Source organism: Dermacentor silvarum, chromosome 7, assembly GCF_013339745.2.
Source record: "Dermacentor silvarum isolate Dsil-2018 chromosome 7, BIME_Dsil_1.4, whole genome shotgun sequence".
Lineage (NCBI taxonomy): Eukaryota > Metazoa > Arthropoda > Arachnida > Ixodida > Ixodidae > Dermacentor > Dermacentor silvarum.
The window spans coordinates 36499412-36522946 of record NC_051160.1 but is presented as its reverse complement, the minus strand read 5'-3'; the positions used below and the strand labels follow the sequence as shown (position 1 = coordinate 36522946).

The 23535-nt window shown below is 47.5% G+C and overlaps 1 protein-coding gene across 2 annotated transcripts in view; it reads right to left on the bottom strand.

Moving 5' to 3' along the window:
* The window catches only part of LOC119459458 (uncharacterized), a 34835-nt gene extending 11813 nt beyond the window's left edge, over positions 1-23022 (bottom strand). The window contains exons 1-5 of one of the 2 annotated variants that reach the window (XM_049670528.1): positions 22878-23022; positions 20444-20571; positions 15660-15777; positions 7898-8074; positions 6129-6248 (exon numbers count right to left, since the gene is read on the bottom strand). In XM_049670528.1, the coding sequence (XP_049526485.1) occupies positions 6129-6248; positions 7898-8074; positions 15660-15777; positions 20444-20571; positions 22878-22937 (603 nt within the window). In that variant the 5' untranslated portion in view covers positions 22938-23022. The remainder of the gene's footprint in view (positions 1-6128; positions 6249-7897; positions 8075-15659; positions 15778-20443; positions 20572-22877) is intronic. The other variant, XM_049670529.1, reaches the window with a different exon arrangement.
* Positions 23023-23535: the final 513 nt, after the last annotated feature.

Sequence of the window (23535 nt, the reverse complement as noted above, 5' to 3'; positions counted from 1 at the left end):
CAACGCCAGCGCGCGGGCCTAGGATGGCGTCGCGTGGTTAGAGAAACGGGAGCAGATGCGCGGTTTGTGTAAAAGGATGACTTCGCGTGGGAAACAAAACATGAAGACGCTGGTTCGCGCTCTCGGCTACTACGCCACATCGTTCTTCTTGTAGGTGGCGTCGTGAGTCTTCATACGTGGTGATTCGCATATCGTAAACAACCAGCGTAGTGGTTGCCGCGTTGAAACGAAGGTGTCTCAGCCGAACACAAAGAATCTTCTTAAGGAAATCAAGGTGTCCCAACAGAACTCCAAAGACGGACCCGTGCTTACGCATTTATAACGAACCTGCGACAGACAATCCCAAATTTTATTTCAAGAAACAATACAGGCTGATATACCGGGTGTTCAAAATTAAGCTTTATGGTTTTCTTAAAATTAGGCACTGGGAGGCACGTGAAGACCACCTGCGCAATTAAGTTTTGTGGCCAGGGGGACACAAAGTGAGATAATTATCGCTGTCAGCAACCGAATTAACTAAAATTGAATAATTAACTTTTTATTGACTGCAGTATGTGTGTACGTTTGCATTCAAAAGTTAGAGGCAGTCGTGTTTCTGCACAGTTTCACTTGGAAGAATTCTTCTAGCATGGCTATGTTCCGATATATCCAACTACAAAATTTAATTGTCGTTCGCATGATTACGCATGCAAGAGAGTGAGGATCAGCGCAAAGCTCCTCCCTGATGTGACGCGGCTGTTGGGTGCAGCGTTTAGTCTGACAACGCGGCGGAGGCATTGGCAAAGATAATAACGACCCCCATTCCCCTCACGGCTGGCGAAATAAAAAAAAATCGAAGAACCCGTAACCGCTGTTGTAACATGCGACCGCGCAGCCTGTAAAGATGGCGGCAGCTGCCATGCCGAGATAATGGCGCGAGCGGAGAAGCCGGAGGGCAGTGCGCGTGCGTAATGGTGACTAGACGACCGGGCGTGGTCCTTGTTTGGGCTACGCAAATAAAGTGACTGCTGATTTCCAAGTATTGTAAGTCTTATTGAAATGAAAGCAACAACTGCACCATCAACAGCAGAAACCTTTTTAGCTATGCTAACGAATATTTCATACTGCCGCTTTAACTTTGGTGTTGTCATGCACAAATCTCATGACAACACTTCACCCATCAAGACGTCAATGCCCTAAAAATGTTCAAAATGCCTCCCTTCCACAGCAACGCAAAGCATAAACCACTCTCGCGTCGAGTCGATAACTCTGCGCAGTGCAATTGAAATATGGAGTCGGATATCTCGGAGCACGAACACGCTAGAATAATTCTTCCGACTGATACTGTGTAGAAACACGACTGCCTCTAAGTTTTCAATACAAACATACCCACTTACTTCAGTCGACAAAAATAATTGTTCAATTTTAGTTAATTGGGCTGCTCACAGCGATAATTATCATCTCACTTTGTGCCCCCTGGCCACATAACTTATTTGCACAGGTGGTCTTCGCGTGCATCCCAGTGCCCAATTTTAAGAAAACCATAAAGCTTAGTTTTGAACAACCTGCATTATCAGGCACAGCCGCCAAGCACATGGCTGTATTGGGTAACGTCCTTTTCCTATAAGCTCGGAGAAACCGATAACTGGCTTCGCTATAGGGCTTCTTCCTCTTTCTGGGGTTTTACGTGCCAAAACCAGTTCTGATTATGAGACACGCCGTAGTGGAAGGCTTCGGATTAACTTTGACCACCTGGGGTTCTTTAACGTGCACTACAACGCAAACACACGGGCGTTTTTGCATTTCGCCTACATCGAAATGCGGCCGCCGCGGCCGGGATGCGATCGCGCGATCTCGTGCTCAGCAGCGCAATATGCCTGAACTGACTGAGCCACCACGGTGGGCTACAGCTGTTGCTCTAGCCGTATAAAACGCGGGTTCATCGTGAGCAGAAACGGTGAATTTCGGTAAATGATAAAGACTACTACCACCATCATCATCATCATCATCATCATCATCATCATTGACAGATGCTGACCCCCCCCCTCAGAAAAAACCTGGATCCGCCCCTGGTCACACCACCTTGCGTGAACGAGTTGTTGCATATGCCAGTCGGACGCTGACTGCTACAGGGAAAAATTACGCCATCACTGAACAAGAGGGCCTTGCAGTTGTTTGGGCAGTGCAAACGTTTCCACGGGCAATGCAAACAGTCGCCACTTTACATTCGTCACCGACCATAACGCACTCTGCTGGCTATGGTCGCTAAGGTCTGGAACGAGTCACCAAGACGCAGATGCTCTATCGCGTTGCCCTTTGCGGAGCAATAATGACTCAACATCGCTTAATCGTAGTGATGTACAGCCCGAGCCCACTTCGTCACACTTGTCCGTCTCATCGCTCGACTGGCTGAAACGTAATCACCAATCTGGCCTTATTTTGCACCAACGTTCCGACCCATACTGCCGAACTATTCTCGAGCACATACAAGGTTCTGCTACACCTCCGAACGCCCGACTCCGTCCACAACTTAAACAATTCAAGCTTCACGGTGGGGTTTTGCATCGCTATATTTATCACGTCGATGGAAACAAATGGCTACCCATCATACCACGTTCTCTGCAACGTGAGGTGCTTGAAGCCTTTCATGATGATCCGACGGCAGGTCATCTCGGATACCACAAGACATACGACAGAATACGCAGTCGGTGCTCTTGGCCTGGCCTCTCTTCTGCCGTAGCCCCGTACTTTGCATCATGCGTTTTGTCAACGCCGCAAACGCCCTACGACTCCTCCTTCTGGTCTTTTGCAACCTCTTCCTTGTCTCGCTTCGCCCTTCGGGGTCATTGGAATAGACTTGTACGGTCCTCTTCCCAAGACCTCCAATGGCAATCGCTGGATTGTTACGGCCGTAGACCATTTGACACGCTACGCCGAGACAGCCTGTATGCAATCTGGGAGGGCCGCTTAAGTCGCCGATTTCCATCTACGCAACATCCTTATACGTCACGGAGCTCCACGCGTTCTTCTCAGCGACTCCGGCAAAGCCTTCCTCTCGTCTTACCGAAGTTCTGTGCGCCTCAAACACCGTTCACAAGACCCCTTCGAGTTACCACCCGCAGACCAACGGCTTGACAGAGCGTTTTCATCGTACTCTATCGGATATGATTGCAATGTACATCAGCCCCGACCACACCAACTGGGATGCAATCGCGCCGTTTGTGACATTTGCTTACAATAGGGCTGCGCAACACACCACCGACTTATCTCCATTTTTCCTCGCCTATGCTCGCTCACCTAGTTTCGTTCTGGATGTCTCGTTCCTTACGGCTCCCGTGTACTCAGCAACACCCTTCTCAGGACAACTTTTGTCTCGCCTCGAGGCCTGCCGTCAACGAGACCACATTAACACCGACATCGCCCAGGATGTTCGGAAGCATCGCTACGACTCGACTCACCCTGTTGTCACTTTTACCCCTGGTGACGAAGTTCTTTCTATGGACTCCTGTGCGCGTTCTCGGTTTATGCGAAAAATTCGCCAGTCGTTTTATTGGACCCTACACGGTCATTGAGCAGACATCTCCGGTTCATTACCACGTCTCACCCCTTAGAATTTATTTCGACCACCGTTGCCGTGGTACAGAAATTGTGCGTGTATCGCGCTTAAAACCGTACACTCGCCGCGTTTCATCATAATGCCGCGCGACCAGGTGGCCGCTTCCACCGCGGGAGGGAATTAGTGTGAGCGCGACCCATGACTGACTCTTCTTCATCTGTACACATCATCATCACTTGTACGAATTCCTCATCTGTATTTATCATCACCAGCCGCCCAGCTTGTTCTTCTTCGTCATAGCTCGAGCTCGGCTGGAATAAACGGTTCCTTATATATTGTGGGCGTTTATTACGCAGGTCTTCTTCATCTGTATATTATCATCATCATCCTAAGTTGCTGGATCCTCAACTTCAGTTCTGTGTGATCATCATCATCGTATGTGTGCCTTTGCTGGTTCGCTGCCGAGTACTCGGGCCAAATAAACGTCGTGCCAACGGAGACGTCATAAGTGGTGGAGGTAGCTGTTCGATCCTCAGTCCTCTGCCCGCTCTGTCTACCCCCTGGAGCTTCGTTCAGGCCGCTGGTTGCGCGCACTGTCCGCTATAGCATGTCTCAGGACGAACCACCCTCCACTTCCACCACTACTGTTCTGACCCCACCAGCCACCCCTTACATCCTAAGTAGCCACCAGCGTGATATATATATATATATATATATATATATATATATATATATATATATGTGTGTGTGTGTGTGTTATGATTATTATGATTATAATTATTACTAATGAGAAACGGGGGTCCAGAGATCGTGTTTCCAAGGGCGTCCCTGCAAGATTTAATCACTGGGAGGACCGGCTGATATCAGAATCACAGTTCATCGACGCTTTTCAATTTTTGAGCCACCGTGATACTCCTTGTAGAGAAGCTTCAGCGTGCGCGATCTGTCTGCAGTGTGCGTCTCAACTGTCACCGCGGCTTCCCTTACTGCGTTTTTCGCGCTGTTTCTTTTGTTCGTTGTTGCTCATAGTGGCCGGCCAAGGTCGGCCACGAACACGAAGGCGCGGCGGCGCCGTTCTGTCTTGTCCTCCCGTCGTTTGCAGTCTCCATTATTTCGTAGGCGCGTGCACGTATGCACTCGCCATCTGACGCTACTGGCGCAGGCGCCTGAACGGCACCTGAAGGAAGATGAACAATCATTTAACAAGTGGTGACCACGAAACAGTGAAATTTAGTTACAGCCAGGCGATCATAAATCAACTACGCCCATAACCACAATGCTACTAACATTGACATGAAAACCAAATATTTTTTTTATGCTGTGCACTCGCTGGTAAGAATTTTCAGGCTTCCAGAAAAATACACGCGCGTCCCTTGCTATCAGAGCTCTGTGTCAGTCTTGCCGAGATTAACTGCTGCAATTCGAAATTTTTAAGCTCCGAGCGTGATACCCTAATTTACGATAATAACCGGCCTTGTACAGCACAACGAAACTTGCGATGCGCGTCTTTGAGTCCATAAAACCCCTGTCGCCCCCTGGCGACCGCTCTATAAACTCGAGAGGTGCGGCGACGCGCATGCGGCACTCGTTTGGCCACCTCTCCAATTCTTCCACCGTAGCTGCGGGTCGTGGGTGTGTGTGTGGGAGTGGGGGGTGCGATGGGGCCCGTGTTGTTTGGTGTAGACAGACGTGGTCATGCCACGTGGTAGCGTACATTTGCACTGACGTCATGACCTCATGGAAAGCTCAATGAATACGAGACCAGTTTATGCCTCGATGCTGTATTTCCGGCTTTTATGTATACCTACATTTGTTCTCCATTCTCCCACCAAATTGAGCTGTCTCATTCATGACAGAAAGCGCAGAGCATTATGCAACAGGGACTTTGGTAACCCGGTAAAAATACCTTTAGAGTTGCTCCTGAACTGTATTTTCCTCTTTTTTTCCGTTGGGGGGGGGGGGAGGGGTGAAGGGGGCAGGTGGCCGCAATCGAGCTTTAAAGGGGCCCTGAACCACCCCTCGGGCTTTGTGAAATAACATAGTCCTCGGGTAGCATACACTGCTGTCAACATCTCAGCCAAGTTTTGGTGTCGTACGCGGTGCGTGGAGCTCGCAGGCGGAGCGCGAAGTCACCTGTCTTTGAAACGCCCTCGTTTCAAAAGAGGCATGATCCTCACTCTCTTCTGTGTGCTTTATTGCGCAATAAAGCACATTCTAATACGCGGCTGCTATTGGTCACAGCGGCTCGCCGAGGACAACCGCGTTTGGCTTACGTTTAGCACGGCGTAGCAGGGCGTAGGCACCAAAATCGGAAATTTGAACTGCGCGCCACGGTGACGTTTTGAAGGCGGAGCGTAGTCGCCCCGCCCCACTCCACCGTACCCTTCGCAGTGCAAACCATCGGAGAAGGAAGGGGGAGCACAGCTTAGGCTGTGTTTCATTGCCAATAACTCCGCTTCTTCTGAACGGTTTGAAGTACTTTTTGCGGCAAAGTATTTCTGAAATCGCCTATTTCAAATGTCTTTCTCCACTTCGATAAAAAGTGGTTCAGGGTCCCTTTAAGTAGAGAAGTTTCGGGCTAGAATCCCCTTACCTTGGCCATAAACGTCTCCTTGTTCTCGTGCATGTAGACGATGTTCTTGGCCTTTTCGTGTATATTAAGCACCGTTGTTTGGGGTATCACCCTGTTGAAAGTCGTCCGTTTACTGCACGCCTGCAATAAGCATAGGGGAAGCCAGAGCCCAGTTTCGACACGTCGTCTTGCTCTTGAGGCGCAGTTATTTTTCTCGTTGGTCAACTGCAGTAATTGGGCGCACTTTGACACGGTTAGATGAAACAATGAAGCGAAACGTCATACGACAGTGCTGGATTTCGCTGAGACGAAAATTAATGAAGTTGTTCGGATGAGATTGCTCGGGTTAGACTACATTGGATGCAATTGAATGGATGGGAGGGATCGGATTGGAAAATATGAATCGCGCTGGAATGCACTGAGTGGGTTAAAATGAAATTGAAGGCGGAACCGAGATTCGTGGGAAAGATGGTTTAGAAAATCCTCAAATGGTGCGGCATGGCATGTATTTCCTTCGAATCGGGTTAGCGGCTGGCTCTATCAAGGTCGCCCTTTTTATCTTTCTGCCGTGGTTCTTCTCAGCTCAAATGGAAGACCCGCGATGCTCGGTGACGAACACCGAATCTTGGCGAAAAAAAAAAACATTTATGCTCCATTTTATACGTAGCTGGCAACGCTGCTGAATGTAAAGAAATAGTGCTGCCTGTGTATCTCACTCCGCGAGTTTCGCAATGCAGTTGCTCTTGATGTGTCACGCTTTGAAAAGAGTAATCTGCTTCGTATAACTACAAATCATAGACGCGAGTTTACGCCAAATTTGTGCATGCCCGTGCTTCCCAGTTTGTGGCGTACTATGTTTTGGTTGCGAGTGCAGGTGATGTGCTGTGGCCACTGGCCGCAGAAACATGTCATTCCGCTCTTTAGGTATTGGATTCAGGATTTTGACACCTTCCATGTACTGCTCACACCATATATGTTTTAGTAAAGGTATATGAGACTTAATTTTTCACCATGTTACATGACGCATGGCTATATTTTTCTTACATATGTGACACACTACTTCTGGGTCACGGATGCGAACACTGTAGAGAGTCCCCGTAGCGTCGCCTGCTACGTATGAAACGAAGTATAGTTGTAAAAAACTTTACATTCTGTGTTCCTCATATTCAGGTCAGGTCTTTATATCCTAGTGCAAAGACGCCTCCTGCAAAACAAACGGATCCACTACGAATAGGAAGCGAGCATGACGGCATAATTAGACCGTAAGACCCGCACAAGCTCTGGCATCAGTTAGGGTTGTGAGATTTCCGATGTGTGCATACATGTAACTTACGTGTTTGGTTACGTCATTTTCTGTATACCCTAGTGCCCATACGCCTTCTACAAGATGCACAAGACGTTTAACGTACCCCACTGTGACTGAGTCTCTGATACAGCCTACCCTAATTGATTTTTCAATTAGCCTAGCATTTCCATTTCCAGAGCAAAGTGAATAAGGTGTGAGCGGACTCCAGTTGGATAGGCTCTCTTTCAGAGATGAAGGACAGGTGGAGTGCGTTTTTGTGAAAGAAGCTTGTACAAAATTCTCAACCTGCTGTAGTATTCTAATTTCATTAAGCTTTTACATCCAATTATGCGCCATATCCATTTCATGAGCAATTTCTCGCATGTTGAGCACGGATTCATTTGACCGCTTCGGAGTAAGTTCGACTGCCAGTGTTGGCGCACTTGGTCATCATTGAAAATCAAATGCCAGAACAGGCAGAACAGCAGAAAAGCTCAGTCCATACCGCTGAGACTGATGCGATCGAATGCGTATAGCAGTCGGCGTACAACTGGACGTCGTCAATTTTTGCCGGCTCTTTCTTGAGTTCGTACGCGTTGGCGGCGAATTCTAAAGAAAGGCCGACTTCGATGAGGCTGTTTCTGTATTGGTACGACACCTTGACTAATTCCGAGTACTTCGCCTGCGAGGATAAGATGCACGTTATGCGAGGACCGTCTATATAAATACACGAAAACGGTTAAACTGTTTTCCATGACATCCACTGGACCGAATGCAAGGATGGAGGTTTGTGGGAATTTAAAATGTAATGTTACCATTATAACAACTAGGTTTCTGATATAGGCCATCATTTTTTTACAATTTTCGTCGGTGATAGCAACAATGAAAGCCAATGTAATACCCCTAAGTCTTCAACCTTGCAACAGAAATATATGCAATTGACTGTAAGCAAGAGCATGTCATATATCTCACAAGTGTTGTTTATTGGACCATCTAATCGTATTTCGACACACCCACTGCTGAAATAATGTCACAATTAAAGTAAACTGCGCGTCCCTTCAGACATACAAAGTATCAAAATTGTGGCATTATTTAATTGTTGCAATGCTCTCGTAATATTGCAAGATATTCATGCAACCTTCATGTAATTCATGTAAGACAGCGTTTCATAAAAAATACAGAGCTAAGACATGCGGATACGTAAACTTCCTGGTCAAGTTCGTGTCTGCACTTACCAATTTTCTAGAAAGCTTCGAGAAAAGAACAGAGGCCCTAAATCAAAATTTTCCTTACTACCGTTGGTGAGTTTGACTTTCGCTCAAAGGCAGCAAATTAATTTCGAATCGCTTCCCCGGTTGCAAAATAAGACCATTTCCCCGTTTCACGTGTTTTATTGCGATAGCAATTATCTGGACACTGCAAGCAGATTACTGCCATTCTCATCGCCATCGTCCTCGCCGTCGTCCTCGCCGTCGTCCTCCCCGTCGCCGTGAGGTTCCGTATTAAGTCTAAAGGCGATAAAATAGTGGCAGCGCGCCGTATGTTGTATGTGCAAGTGAAAGCGCGCCAGGGACGCACTCTTTCACGAGGAGCAAGCACATGGCGAAGAGCAAACGCGACTTCCGTCGCGCGAGAGGCCGTGGGGGGATGGAAGAGAGGGAGGGGAGGCGACGTTTAGCTGCGGCACCAAATTCGTATTATGTGACCAGGCCAAGGGTAACTGGCGATTCAATCTCCCACGCGAAAAGAGGAAAGCGGGAAGGCAGCACGGGAGGGAGGGAGTGCGGCTTCTGCTCTGCGAGTAACTGCGTACTTGTACTTCGCGCGGCGACGGGTGGTCGCGCGCACCGTATCTAAAAAGCGACCTGCAACACGGCTAATACCTTTGTATGCGCTGCTCTTTTGCCGCTCAGTTTCCGTTGAAGCGACAGACCGCATGAACCTTCGCTCGCAGCTGCTAGCGCGCCTGCTCACGCCAGCTATTTTGACAGTGGTTGTCTGCGGTCATCGAGTGTGGTCTATTCGTGTTTGCTTGTGCGCGCTGACATCATGCTTGTTAATTCAGTTAGACAGTGAATGTGTCTAAGTTTATGCAGCTGATAAAATTATATCCCTACTCCGTGTAGTTCTCTAGTAATTTGCTATCGCAGTTGATGCTTTGCCTTTCGGTTGAAACTGGGAGTTTTTAAATGCGAAGCATTTCTTGCCGGCGGCTCTGTCCGTCGCTCCCGCGTCCCACACTCCTACAGCGCATGCGCGGCCCCTCTTCCTCTCTGTCCTCTGCTACGCTCCCCCCTTTCTCTCCTTTAGGAATCCTGTACGGAGCGGCGCCCGCGTACCACACCCCCACAGCGCATGCGCGTCCCCTCCGCCTCTCTCTCCTCTTCTACGCTCCCCCCTTTCTCTCCTCTAGGAATCCGGAGCGGCGCGCACTACAGGTGGTGCGACAGCTGCATACTCCGCAGGGGGCGCCACGGTAGTTCCCCGGTATGAAAATGACGGAGCGCGCGCGCCTCATTTTCTCTCCTGTGCAGCGCCGCGATGAGCGCTCGGGACGCTGCCGCGAAACCATCTCCCGCTCAAGCTAACCATCTCCCCGCTGCTTCGCATCCACACATGGTTCCCTTCAGCGGGAGATGGAGTAATTTTTTTATTTAAAGTTGGAGTTGGCCACGAGGTAAAGCAATCTTTTAACTTAATGGTCCAAATTTTTGAAAAAAGTCAAATATACACATATAAATTTAAAGGACGCTTAGGCTTCGCTTTTAAGGGTGGAAAGCAATAGCATTCAAATTAAGATCCTTGCGGGCTTCTCTCGCTTTCCGACAACTGCAGCTAATGCAACCGTAATGGTTACCGGGACACGCTGGCGGCGAACGCTATGCGAAGGTGAACTTTCTGGTAGAAATGCGGCCTTTACGTGGGCCGATCCTGGACATAATAGACAACCACACCAAAGAAATTACAAAATTTTCAGGTTTCCGTTTTTGTTTCACCCTTTTAATATTTCAGCCTGAGAAGACTTAAGATAAAAGGCATGCGCTGTGGGTTTTTATTTCATGACATTTGTTTGTGGATTGTCATTTTAAAAGTTTCGAGGAATAGCTTAGTCAAGAATGTAAGACAATTAAGGTATGAACAAATTTAGTGATAAAATGGTGTGGTAATATAACCCGCATATACCCCACGTCATATAATAAGGCGTGGCATATACATATACCTAAACATATTCGGAGGGCCTGCGTGGTTGGAGATGATTTTCTCGGCCGAGGACGCCGGCGCCGACACCGCCACTCACGCAGTCACCGGATTTTCGGCGACACGGGGTCCTTAACGCTCTCGCGTTAAAAACAACCATGAATTCAAGGGTTTTACTCGCAAGAACAACGATCTCATTACCTGTCCGGCAATCCGGTACACGCAGTGGCGATTGCGTAATACCGGACTACCGGACGCTGATAGCGACATCTGTTGACGCTTCGTCCAACTGCAATGCCTTTTATAAGATTTTTTTAGTGTTCCATAAATGTTCTTGTCGAGAAAAAAAGCGGTAAAAAGAATAACGTGGTCACGATTGGGACGTGGCCCGTGAATTTACAGCAGAAGCAAAGTAGAATGCACTTCGTTGTGCATTCTACTTCGCCGAGTTTCGGCCTGGTTGAGCTCTGCACTACCAGGTGGCGCCACCAATCCCGCCGCTCGCGCTTACGTCTGCGGTAATCCGCTAACCACTTACGTAGACCGAAATACCAGGCACGCTAAAGCTCTCTAATATGAAGCACGCTGTACTGGGTGGCTCTCGATTCACCACTTACTAATTGTTAACGCGCGCTTAACCCTCTAATCCACTTAAGTATAGTGGAATATCCAACGCACTAGAGCTCACGATTATGAGGTACGCTGTAGTGGGGGGCCCCGGATTCACCACTTCGTTTTTTTTTTCCGCGCACTTGAATCTGAGTAAAGCGAGCTGGTCTTGCATTTCAAACTTAGCAGCGCAATCGTATGACCAGAAAGTTAACGCGACGGGTTCAGTTGAGATACGAGGAGATAGTCAAGGAGTGTGAGCAGGATCATGGATTCGGTAACCTCTGCCTTAGAAGCACTGCGTGCATAGGGTTAGGCTTTACAGCGAAGCTTAAGCCGTTATGCGGTATTCACCGTGGAGCCAGAAAGTAAACTATGAGAGCGCATTACGTCACGTGGCCACCAATTGGCAAGAGAATTCTCCATGAATTCCATTCCCTTTGTTGAGACCTTCGAATGACAACCGTGGAGACGCTACTGAGAAGCGAGAGCGGAGGCGGTGGCGCCTAACAAGACTTTCGATGACAACCCGTGAAGACGCTACCGAGAAGAGAGCGGGGGCGGGGGGGGGGGGGGGGGGGGGGGCAAACAAAACCCTCCGAGCAAGTTAATTGAGAATACCCCCGTGTCCCGTGTCACCGACCCGACAGTGGCCACTGCACCCTCTCCGCTGTACTGCCGGTAGCCTGACTCGCGCCCTTTACTGTGTTTCTTTACTTCTCTCTTTCCACTTTCCTTTTAGTCAGTTATTTTACTTCACCGTGAAGGTCCTAAGCTTAGTTAACGCGCAGCAAAAGTTAGCAGTCGTTCAAGGATGACAATGATTAGATTCAGCCACTCGGCGCGATCATTCATCACAGCCTTCGCACCTTCTCTCGCACTATCGACGCAACACGTAACCTCTGAGACTCGGCGTATTGGCCGGGAATGTTTCGTTCCCTATAGTTTTTAATCTACGCGGCACTTCCTCGGCGGTCCTGCCGCATAGCTCTGGCTGCTGAGTGGGAGGGCTAAAAAAACCTACCCGCACTCTGACGTGGCGATCACGTGTTGGACCGATACGCTTGGCTTCAATACGGTTGCACAATCACCACTCCCCTAATTCTTTCCTTTCTCCGTGGCGCCTGCGAGTCACGATCACAAAGCGATGGCCGAACGTGGTCGCTTGCTGAAGGAGTTGGCCACTAGGTAAAACATTCTTTTAAGTTAATGGTGCAAATTTTTGAAAAAGTAAGACACACATAACGCTTAAGCTTAAACTTCGCTTTTAAGAGTGTAATTTTTGAAAAAGTCAAATATTTACATAAAAATTTGGAGGAGCGCAGCCATGGCGGAGAGGGCCGTGGCCAGCCAATGTGCGAGATAACGGGAACGGCACCAACCGTAATACATTTCGGTGGGATGGTGACGGTCGTGGTTCGCCGGTGTGAAAATCCGTCGCCGTTAATTGCTCCGCGTCGTCGTCGCTGCTACCTCGATTAAGCTTGACGATATTTTATGTGTATCATTTGAAATGCACAACGCGATAAAATGCCTGAAAAGTACGAGTCAGTCGTCTCAGACGTAGGGGAATACCTCGATCTTTAAAAAAAGCTCTCAATCGTAATGACATATTAATGGGGCTTTAGTAAACTAACACTAAAGTACCCTTTAAAAGGACACTGACGAGAGACGTCAAATCACTTAGATGGATAGATTGTGCTTTAAAAAATTACATTTTTGTTAGTTTCGTTGTAATAAAGGGATAAATACAGAATAACACCAAAGTCAAATTTGCATTATTTGAATATCTCGCCGAAGCCCCGTCGTCGTCGCCCCGGCGTGAGGGTAAGGATTTTAAAGTAATCTTTAATGCGAAAGCCTTATATGACTCATCGTTCAATCGACCGTCAAATGCCCTTGAGCGAAAACCGTGTCGTCGACACGAATTCGTGAACGGTACCGACTCGGTGACGGCATCGCGTACGAATGCCAACACCGCTTACTACACCAACCTGGCATCGTCTCATACCTATGTGCAAACGCTCACGCAACAATTTTAATTAAGATACAGTTAATTCACGCACTCGAACCCCCGACCATTCAGGGGGAGGGGGTCGAACCCTCGAGATTATGTGGAAGTCCAACTTACCACCTTGGTTGTTAAGGCGGAGTTAATTACGACAGAGTTAATTAAGGCACTCTAACCCACGAACATTGTTGGGAGTCACACCCTCGACGTTTGGGGCGAGGTTAATTAACGCACACTTAATAAAGGTAACATCAAATAAAGCACTCGAATCCGGACCTTTGGTCGGAAAAAACAAATAATAAGAAGTAACAACGCATTCGAATGTGAATGCCAAGTAATTAAAGGAAGGTCCCTTGAGGGCGTAGGCTTTCGTCTTTGGAGTATGCTAAAGTAACAGATTTTTTTAACACGAAAGTGTTTTATGCCGGGGTCCACCAAGACTTCACTGACGTATTTCCGTCACGGAAATACGTCATAGAACATAATACAAAGAAAGAAACCAGAAGAAAAAGTTCCACAAACATGCAAAATTTGGGAATCGAACCCACGACCTCTCGGTCCGCGACGATAGATCGCCGAGCGTTTAACCCATTGCGCCACAAACGCATTTGCAGAGAGCTACACAGACGCGCCTTATATATCTAACACTCCTCCGTGTACCCGCGCTCTTGCTCGGGGCGGTGCCGCCGCCTACGAGCAGAAAAGAAAAAGTTGTCGCAGTTTCACCTGAAAGGCGAAGCATCAATTGCGATAGCAAACTTGTAGAGAGCTATACGGAGTAATGATATTAGCTTTATCAGCTGTATAAACTTGGACATGCAGCAGCATCGGCAACACGCAGAACTGTTGTCGACGCCATCGGCGTTTTGCCCGCGTTCGCTCAAAATGCGTGCGGCGTTGGTGACTGTTGCCGGAGCCTCTGATATAAATAGGAACTGCGTGCCGCAGCTAAACGTCGCCTCCCTTCCCTCCCCCTCCCCCACGGCCTCTCGCTCGTCGGAAGAAGGCGCGTTTGCTCTACATACATGGTGATTGTGAAGGAGAACAGAGACGCCTACTTCTGCAGCCCTTAAGCGAGCACGGCGCAGAACGCGCGTTCGTTCTCCGCCGTGCGTTCACTCCCCGTGAAAGACGCGCCCCTCGCGCCCTTTCACTCGCACATACAGCGTTCGGCGCGCGGCAACGATTTCTTCTCCAAATGACGTCATACGGAACCTCACGGCGACGGCGACGGCGACGCCGACGGCAGAAATATGCTTTTGAGTGTCCATATAATTGCTATCGCAATAAAAGTACTGCATTATGACACTAACGCGCACCGACAGTGAACGCTTCGGTTACAGTGTACTAGAAAGTGTTCTAGTACACTGTACTTCGGTGGTCTCAGCACTACGACGCCTCGATGCCAGCATTCGAAGGGACGCTGGCATCAAGAAGCACTACCAACGCCACCTAGGTGGCGTTCACCGTACTCAGCACAGCGGAGCGTGGCCTCCGCAATTAGCTCTGAAAATGTTTCTGAAGTTGATCGCGGAGGCTGCAATTACGACGCGCTGTACGCGCTGATTTGACTCGGTGACGATTCAGTTACGTGCTTTGTCTTGCGCGTTGTATTAGTGTGTCAGTTACGTGCTTCGTCTTTCGCGTTGTGCTAGCGTGTGCAGCGTAGTGCAGCTTCCATATGCACGACGGTTGCTCATGGTCATCGACGTTGGTAGTCGTGATGGAGGAGACGTGCCACCAGGCGTCAGCGTGGGTGCATCAACGCCTAAGGGCGCTTTAGCCACAAAACACCAATAGACATTATATATCAATGTGCAATAAACATTACACTACTTCTGTGAAGACACGTTTCACTTTCGTGTTCTATACCGATTCCTATATATTTTCTCGGATTTGGGGTTAATTGTACCTCATGTAAGAGTTATCCGAATGGGCTAAGCTAAAGCTTCGGCTTTATGAGAAATGGTTCCAGTCGATCTTTGCTTACACGAGATCAGCTATAGGTCCGAGTAGATACCGTCAAAATAGATGCATCACGAGGCGCTCGTACCGAAGCTAACAAGAGGGCGTTGCCAACCGCCTTTCGATTTTGTCTCTTTCTTGGCTTACCAAGCCTGTTTCCCACGGTAAGAGTAGCATTTTACTTTTTTTTATATTGTAGCTAGGCATTTCACTAGTGCAGCTCAAAAAAATTTCTCTTTAATATCCCTATATATCAGCTGCACATTTCATGACGATCTTTTTGTGATGACAACCAGGAAGACGGACGTATGAAAGACACGAAACGACATATACAGTCCCTTAGAACCCTCATGTTTCTATTTTGAATGCCGGCGCTTTGCCAAAAGACTGTCATTCTTCAGGAAAAAAGCCCATCTCGCAATACTTTTTGCATATTTCGGTCGGTTCTTATGACCCTCCATTCCACGCGGCGGGCTGCGCTTACCAGGGAAGGATACAGGTCCTTATTGGAGTTGATGATGGCCGGAGGGACAGCGAAGCATGATGTTATGTTGTGCAGCATGTGAGTAGACGAGATCGAGATGACGATGTCCGCCTTGAAGCTGACAATAGCAAACGACAATTAGTTGCGGTTTGTGCAAAACCAAAATGAGGGGGAAAGAGGGGCGGGGTGGGGGTGAAAATACAAAATTGGACATGGCACACGTTTACAAACCTTGAAGAAGCTCATGTGGGTAAATATCTCTGAGAGCCATTGCGTCGTCAACGGGGTGCAGTGACGAAGTGCAGTGCAGTCAACTAATTTTGAGCTATATGCCATCAGGTTTTTTTTTCAACAGGTTAAAACAAACTGATACAGTCAGCTTATCGACACATCCTCTGACTGATATGATGGTTTGTTTAATCGAGAAATAATGAGTAGCATACGATTGAAAAAACACCAGCAACGTTGCAGAACTGGTAGATGTCTGATTTTTCATTGCCAGCCATTAAGTTATAACATCTAACCAGACGATGAGGGTAACTGGTTAGCGAGTGTTATATCAATACACACCATGGCCTACGAAATCTTAAGGGCGCCGAAGGAGTATAACAGCTTCTTACTATATTACCAAGACCAGTGTTCCTAAAACTGCGGGATCATGACCTCCAAATGGGTCACGAGTTATTTTCTGGGGCTCTTCAAGGGTGCAGTTATCACTGTCACCAATAACGCCAATGCCTCTTGTACTAACCTTTGACGTCAAGCATTATAATATCCACTTCCCTCTTTGCAGTACTTCGTTATTCGCTGCGAGACGGCCAACTTTTCCCGGGGAGGTAACCCGAGAATTGCTTAGAGTCCGGGCCTCAAGGGCTAGACTAAACGTCCTCATTAAAATACACGATTAAATCAGTCCTAGTTAAGAACATCATCAAGCATTTTGGTAGCTCTCTCGGCTGTTCCTAATGTATTTTAAATAAATCAAAATACATGTGCATCGGCATCACTGAAAAACAGTATACTTTCAGAAACCTTATAAAGGTTCTGAGCCATGTAGGTTTGGTAATACTAAACGGGGTCAGGTACTTGAAATGCTTGACAACCACTGATCTAGACGAAAATCTGGAACCACAGTCGGCGCGAGTTTCGTTGCAGGCGCTGTATCGCCATGGGATTGGGGTGTATATATGCAGGCGTGCGAGGCTTGTCCCAAACGTGGATTGCCTTGAAACATAACCATTCCCGAAGAAGTACTGTTTTTATAGACTTACGTCATCACACAATGGTAGTTCTTACACGAACTGCACATATCTTTATCGTCTGGTTCCTTTTTCTACAACAACTAAGCAAAGGAAACCAAACTTCAACTTCAAGCGGAACTTCAACACTGTAGTAGTTATTCGGCAAATTTTAGCGGTCCGCCGCTGCGCGCTGTTCGAATAAAGAATAAATCAGTGAGAGAGACGGAACGTTGCTTGCCAGATGTTCTCGTATGGTGCCTTTGCTCTTCGAAAAATATGTCACTGTCAAGAAACCCCATCGTAGCTTTTCAACAGCACGACCAGGGCAGTGTTCTCTGAAGGTGACCTTAAGAAACTGTACGGCCACTGCATGGTCTGCGAAATGGGCGGAGCACGAGCACGGGTGCGGCCTAATGTTGGACGCCATGCCGAAGCAATTGTGAGAGCGCTAAGTTGCTTTTAAGTTTACTTTCTTCCATGGTTGACATGCAGGAAAGTAGAGTTAAGGTAAAACAGTCGACATCACAGGTTTTGTGTCAACTACGGCAAATGATAGTAGCTGCATTTTTAAAAGTAATATTGTTACGCGAAGGAGTTTACTTATCAAAAACGACAATTCTTGTAAGGTTAGCGTGATGTGTCCGTGTTTCAGACATATCTGCGCCACCTTAGTCTTTAACACGGTCATAATTTCATTGCAGTGGCTATAACTACCAAAGTGGGATACACATGCGTTTGTTGTCGCGAAATTCTCTTGGGGGGGGGGGGGGGGCACAATAAAACTAATGGGGTACAAAAATGGCCAACTGTCGACACATTGTAATGACTGCCAGTCTTCACCGCTGTTTTCAAACTACCGCGTAACCAGCAAACACAAAGAAAATGTACTCGTGAAATTGTAGAGCCGAAACCCACAATCAGCGAAGGGGCCAAGTGTGCCAGTACACAATCAGTTATGTTGCCGCAAGAAGAAAGTTGTTCCTAACTCGTCAGTAAGATAGACTGGACGTCACGTTGCTATAGAACGATGCATATCTATGAAAACAGAAAGCTGCAATAAACGTCTGTTTCTAAAGCAGTCCGGTATATTTTCGTGTGTGCGCCCCCCCCCCTTCCCCCCCTCCCCCCTTTCTTCTGCCCCCGCCTTTAAATATGAGCCTTTTCGCGGAGCAGTTCGTCCTACAAGAACGAGATGGCGCTTTCGGCGGCGTGCCGCGCGTGACCTCAGCGACAGCGCCCGAATACGAAACCATTACCGCTTCTACCTTGCTGCTGTGCGATCAGCCGTCGGAAATGCCACTGAGATTTCGCTAACGCACTGTGCTCCAATCATGCTGGATTGTATCATGTGGCTTGAAGACGTGTGCGGCTTTTGGCTGCTAAAATAGTGACTGACATGTTAACGACCGGAAGGAATCTGGGTGGCCAAGTTCGCAGACCGCTGCTGCAAAGGTCCGTACGTGTTACCGGCACTTCGATAGATACGGCTTTCCTCAATAATATAGAAATTTGCTTATCCACCAGTGTTGTATCGGTGACCTTCAAAGAAAGTGCTTCAGTCCCGGAACGTCGACAAGAGTGAGTAGCGCTCGCTAAACAATCACAAAGGGAAAAGTGCCGCTCCACTTCGTGTCACAGTACGTTTCGCGCACAGTATCTACATACATCTACCCCGACCGGCATGGAAGCATTACGCCCACTCTATGGCTAGCATGTCAAGAATAAATGAATGCGCGCACACTTAAATATATGCGCACTATATACGCACAATAAAGAATGGCATACAGTGCACAAATGGTCGATGCTGAATGTTTCGGGAGGGCCCACTAGAGTAAGCTAGTTATGGGTGATGATACATCATTGCTACAATGTATTACGAGTACAATGTACAATACAGATACGTTTCAGGCCTTGAGCGCAATTCTATCGTAACTGTGCTCAGTCCCGAACAAATCTATATCGGAGCTGAGGACACCCGCGAGCGATTGGGCCGAAAATAACCAGATATAGTGACCACCGCTTCTTCAAAATATTTATTTGCTAAATAAAGAACGAATAGCAAAACACACTAATCCTAATTCAATTCATGAGCAGGATGTTTGGATCGCTTGGAATATATATATTTATCCCCGCTTTTAGAGCAAGCACCATATATGCTGCTCGCGCCATTTAGACATATCTTAATCAGCACCGAAAGTGATTTTGCATGTTCTCTGAAGCTGTGGCCAAAGCTTCGCGTCGTCCACACAGTCAGCGTCTACGATATCTACCACAACAGAGGTTTCCTAAGCCGCAGCGGCGTCATACACGTCCATTGTAAAGACGGAGGCAACGAAGGCAGTTGAGGCAAGCATTGGACGCGTCACCACGTGATCAAAAACGGCAGCGCCCACGGGATCGCTGCAAAAAGGGTCAATACTTCTATTCTCTCGTTGTCGGACGGAAGAATTATCATTTGAGTACATTGAAGGAGGCCGTCATATGATTTTTAAAGTGAAAGTTTAGTCTCACCGTTTCAACTAGGCCGATCCCGGAAATGTAAAACAATACTTGGCGGATCCCAAGGAACGTAAACAAATTTGCTGTCTTGCCGGGCCAATTCCAACACCAGCAGTCAGCACGTGACCTCTAAGGGGTGCTAACGTAGCTTATAAGGCTGACCACTCTTGGGAGCAGCTCACGGAAATGCATGACCGGACCGATATAGATTGTGCTATAGCCTTACAGTGGCTCGGTAGCATTGTGTGCCTAACTTCTTTGCTTCTTTCTCGAGGATTGTCGTGGTTGTCTCGCTAAATAGACATATCAAAGGATTTCTCAGACAGCTAAAGCCCGGAGAGGGAAGAAGGCGAACAAGTGTAAATCTAGCGCGAATGATTTAGGAGGGGAAGCACTTGGGGGCGAAGCGGGACTGGTTCATCTTTCACAACTAGTGTTTGTATGCAAAGTTCAGCACGACTATAAAGGACATTCGACAATGTCTCCATTGGAAGAGGAATGATCGAGCCTTTTCCAAGGGTGCAGAGGTGTATGACGTGAATATTATGTTTCGTACTGATCAAGTACACACTACGTACTTGCGATAATAGGTGTACAGCAATACCAGCAGCGTCTTAATATTCAGTATTGACAAGGTGATGGAAACCAGCGAGATGTTTGGCGTTCATAGATGCCATAGATACTATAGATACCCAGAGTACGCAGGATCTCGCTTTTTTTTTTTTTTGTCCTTGTCGACACGACTCATACAATTTGCAGCATCGCACGGATTTGAGGAGATGGAGTAATAAAGTATTCTGGTTTACAAACATATATTTTCTGACTCGTAAAGAGGTGCTAAAGAAGATGCTGCAAAACGTATCATGGTCACAAGGGGCTCCTCCGTTACGGGAAAAACGTTCGTGCTGCGGTTATGATTCTGGTAGGTCAGGCAAGTCTGCGTGAGTTATCTTTTATACTTAATGGTTTGATTCGAGTCTTTTGCCTACCGCAGCTTCTGACGTGCTATCGTTCGTGAAGTGGGACGTGTGCTTCGAAACTTACGATGCTTCAGTGGCTTTTTCGACAAGCTGTTTGAAGCTTGTCCAGGTAGCTTGTATGCCGGAGCCCCAGGTGCCCAGGGCTATAACTGTTTTCGTCGATGTGTCGTTACCTTGGATCTCCTTAAATGCCTGAAATGAGAGAGAGAGAGAGAGAGAAACAGACAAACAGATGAGCGAGCGAGAGAGAGACAACTTATTCATTCGTTAAGCATTCGCTCAGCTGGCACATATATTGGTGGTCCGTTCATTGCACAACAGCAGCACAAAACGCTTTAGGGGCCAATGACACAGCGTCGTTGTCGAGACTGCTTTAATGCGCGAGTTGCAAACAGGGCTTGGTGTACGCGTCGCGCGTGCTTTTTTTTATACAGCGGGCCATTCCGAAATTGCAGCCCATATCTATGCTACAATATTGCGGCGCATGCACAATGAAGTTATGGCTCTCGCATGCCCTCCATTAAGGCTGACCTTCGCAACTCGACGAGTTCGGAAGCAATGAATGATGATGTACGGCTATCGGTTCCTCTGGCCCTACTTGTGTCATCAAGACTTGTAGGATAAGTAGGTACTGTCTTGAGGATTGGTTGTTGATACACAGAACATAGTAAGCCTAGGACGGCAAAGCTTCGCCCTTGCTACTCGAGCGAATACAGAAGTTATTGCGCATCCGAAACCAAACGTTGAAGAACGAGAGTGCCGCCCAGTGTACACAAAGTCAGCCATGTTTTAATATTTTCAGTTTTGGCCGGCTCAAAAGTACAAACATGGCCTGAATCGACAACTTGGCGAATGTTGTCACTAGCCAGCATATAGTTATAACGGTTTAAATTCTGGTTTATACCTATACTACGCGCTATTGGGTTGCATTCGTAATATCCTACAAAGACCCCATGTACAACACATTGCACATAGCCTTCAACTTTTGCTTTTTGTTCTTGAAGTTCACTCGGTAGTGATAACGCAAAATAATCATTCTGGTTATGAAGTACGGCGCATGTGTAACTGTAAAGAAGTGGTTTACTCATATTCTTGTCATCCGCTTTCCAGAAATTTGACACTAAATTGATCTAGACTTCTGTGTCGTCCGAGACGGCCGAAAGCAACATTGAGGTGTGTTTCAAAATCAGTGCGATTGCGTGAAAATACCAGAACCAGCAGAAACATGGCATTGTACTACACTTAGTTCCATCTTCATCTCTGCGTTTAGCAATGAAATGCAAGTTTTTACCATAGCAATGACGAGGAGATGATGGAAATATTGGAGGCATGGAGACGCTGGTTTTGGCCATCTAACCATGGTATTCAAATTTTAAAAATTGTTTTTCGAGTTCATCACATAACAGTAGGCAATAAAATTCACCTTGAAGAGTGATTATGTCCTATAGTTGTGTGCGGGTCTCAGGGGTATTTAACTAACATTGCGTCACTAGTCTTTTGCGGTGCCCAGCATGTCGTTTAAGGCCGTTTTAGATGGCGCTCCTCTTTAAAGGGGACATGACACGGTTTAAACGCCTGTTGTTTCAACCGTGCCTTTAGTATTTATTACAGGAACATCGTTTATGATTATATTAAACAATAGGGGCGATAACATCGATCCACGTGGAACACCAGCTATAAGCCATTGCTTGCTACTGATGGTTTCCTTGTCGGCAATAACTTTCTGCGACCGACCCCACATGTAGTTTTGCAGTATGTTGCGAAATGGTCCTCTGAATCCCATCAAAAGTAGTTTCGCCAGTATAATGTTATGGTTCACGGTATCACAGGATTTCACTATACGTCTAGAAGTAGCGCACAGGTGAATAAGTTGTTTTCAAATGCGGCATATATACATCATCTGAGAATTCTAATAGGGCTGTAGTACCTCGATTCGCAAAAAAAAAAACTAAACTGTCTGTGTGATAAAGGCGAAAACTTACTAAAAAAAGACATCATCCATGCGTACAGGAATTTTTCGAGCATCTGGGAAGCAACCTTAGGTAAAATGAAGATTGGTCTATAATTTTTCTATCTCATCCTTTCTTCCTCGATTATAAACGGCCTAATGATGGCCGTTTTCTGAGTCTATGGAATTACTGCGGTTCAGAAAAAGTCACCGATTTGAAAAAGTTGATGTTTCAAAGCACAGCCCGTCTTATTGAAGCCCAGCGTCAACGAAGGGCGGCGAACCCCGAGGCCACGGAACCCGACACCCAATTTCGAGGGTACGACAAGCTTCGAGGCCCCCCGCCCCGTGTTCCCGATAGTCGACGATATTTTTGCAGATTACTCTTTTTTTAAGTCCCACTTAAAACCAATGTGTGTGACACCTTAGCAGAGCAACTTGCACCATAAAACCATGGCGTACCAAGCCACTGTCGAAACAGTGCTGAACGTTCTTGCTCCGAAAGATTGTCCACAAAGACGGCGGGGCGCGTTGCGGCTGCAGAACTCACCCGAAAGACATCTGTTGCCTTGGTCACCCAATTGTCGAGAATCGTCGTCGGTGCAATCATATTGAGGCAGCCGTAGTGCTGAATCCTGTTTGCGCGGAGGTTAGTGAGCGCTGACCGTTTCGATTCGATGGTGTTCTTGTCAATGTACCTGCAAAAAAAAAAGAACAGTCAGAGCCCTTCCACCCTGTGAAGAGGGAAGTTCAGCGAAGCTTGCGCTTTGGTGGGATTTGATATGTTGGGGCTTAGCGATGTTGGGAATTTTCTGATGAATTGGCTACATAATGGTAAAGCGACCCCTTCGCTACGAACTCTGGAAAGAGGCGTCGGTGCCGGCTCCGAGTAGCACAGTGGGGTATTTTTGAACACTTAGACGATGGCTATACAATGCCCGGCTCTCAAAGAGCTGGCTTGGCATCCACGGGCGACGGCGTTCCTAGCGCGTTCCTCACGCTTTTGTACAACCAACGCTAACGCCACCTCCTCTCCCACCCCACTTCTACGTTGGCCTACTTTTTTCGTAGACAGGCGGGAGCCCCGAGAGAACCAGCGGCACAGGCGGCCGAGGCCGGCAGGCCTGCGCGCACGCGCCGCCGTCGGAGAGCGGGCACACACACACACAGTCATCCATGGCAGCCGCCTATCTCTCCCACGTCATCGG